General features: G+C 50.3%; 1 protein-coding gene across 1 annotated transcript; it reads left to right on the plus strand.

Moving 5' to 3' along the window:
• LOC124327229 (protein atonal-like) lies at positions 1-1538 on the plus strand. The gene has a single exon (XM_046786197.1). The coding sequence runs from the start codon at positions 463-465 to the stop codon at positions 1429-1431; it is 969 nt and encodes a 322-aa protein (XP_046642153.1). The 5' UTR covers positions 1-462; the 3' UTR covers positions 1432-1538.
• The last annotated feature ends 203 nt before the right edge of the window (positions 1539-1741 follow it).

A 1741-nucleotide genomic window follows, 5' to 3' on the forward strand; every position in this document is an offset into this window, starting at 1 on the left:
GCAGTCGGTGCAGTCACACGCTCTTATCGCTCCACACGGCGAGAGATAGGACCGTCATTTCCTCGACGCACTTAACACACACACGCGCATTCACCGCCACCACAATTTTATTTATTTTTTAACAATCACACACACACCGGGAAGAAATAAGAGGGGTTTTTTCTTATTATTATTCAATTTTTCGTGCGGGAGTTCAACACAGCACACAAGATATTGAATTGTCTTGTTCGATATTTTTTAAATGTCGTCCCACACTCCCCCCGAAGACGGTGATGAAGATCCCCAAGTGATTTGAAATCCCCAAAGTGCTGCTGCTCTTCTTCTTCTATTTTAAATTTCCCCCCCATTTTGCCAATCGAAGAAGAGAAACGAAATTGACGTTTGGAAAAGAAAAAGGTTTTAAACGAGTTTTTAGTAGAAGAAGAAGATAAGGAAAAGAAGACAAAAAAGAAAGAGGACGAAATGTCTTTGGAAATGTACTCTCAGTTCGGCTCCAGTGATCTGATGGGCAACGCGGACGCTCATGGATATTACGCGCCGGCCGCCTACGTCGTTCACGACGTTTACCACCACTCGACGGGTTTTACGGCCGAGGAAGGCGTCCGCATCAGTAGCAGCAGCAACAATACCAGCGCTACCAACCACGGAAACAATCATGGCGGCAGCAACAACAACAACAACAACAACAGCTCGGCTTCTTACGACGACACGAATTGCCAGAGTCCCGTCTCGGCTCAGTCGTGGGCCAGTCTGAGGTCACCCAGTTCATCTCCGCGGCTGCTGACGGAATTGACGCGGACCGGCAACGACCCGCTGCCGCATTCGCATCAGCAGCACAGCAGACTGGCCACTCCGGGACCTTCCAGCAGCACCCCCATCGGATCCGTCGATTATTGCCTACTGGGCATGGATGGCGGCGGTGGTCCGGCGTCGGTGGTGGCGTCCGACGACAAGTACAGCGCGTCCGTCGCCACCGATCAGGAAGAATCGAACACCGGCGAGTTCGGCGGACCTTCGTCCTTGTGGACGGACGACGGCGAGTCGGAAGCGACGATGGAATCCAATTCGGCAGCGCTGGAATCTTGCGCCAGCCCATCGGCCGAAACCAAATCGTCGTCGTCCGCCCAGCAGAAACGGCAGCGCAAGACGCGGACGCCGCGGACGCCGAAAAACAACAGCGGCGGAAGCAACAGCAGCAGCGGAAGTCGACGTCGCTCGACCAAAGTGCCGACCGTCGAGGTGGTCAAGAAGCGCCGGTTGGCCGCCAACGCCAGAGAACGGCGGCGCATGAACAGCCTCAACGACGCCTTCGAGAGACTCCGAGAGGTCGTGCCCGCGCTGGGCAGCGACCGCAAACTCTCCAAGTTCGAAACGCTTCAAATGGCACAGACTTACATCGGCGCCTTGGCCGAACTTCTCACGAGGCACTGATGATCCGCCGTCCGTCTCCATAAGGCCTACTACATCCCAATAGGCCTACAATGTAACGCAAACTTTGCAGCAATATTCATTCATAGTTATTATGTAACCACAAAAATGAAAAAATTTAGCCTTTTATTAATGTACTCTACACACCATCTCCAACCGATTCCACACTTCCAAATAAGAGCAGCTAATTCTAACGAATTAACTATATAATATAGGAAATGAATAACTATAACTAAAAAAAAATATATAGAGAGTTGAAAACGATCTATAATTTTATTGTGAGATATAGCAAATTTTTGATAGTTATATTATA

Source organism: Daphnia pulicaria, chromosome 2 (assembly GCF_021234035.1).
Source record: "Daphnia pulicaria isolate SC F1-1A chromosome 2, SC_F0-13Bv2, whole genome shotgun sequence".
NCBI lineage: Eukaryota > Metazoa > Arthropoda > Branchiopoda > Diplostraca > Daphniidae > Daphnia > Daphnia pulicaria.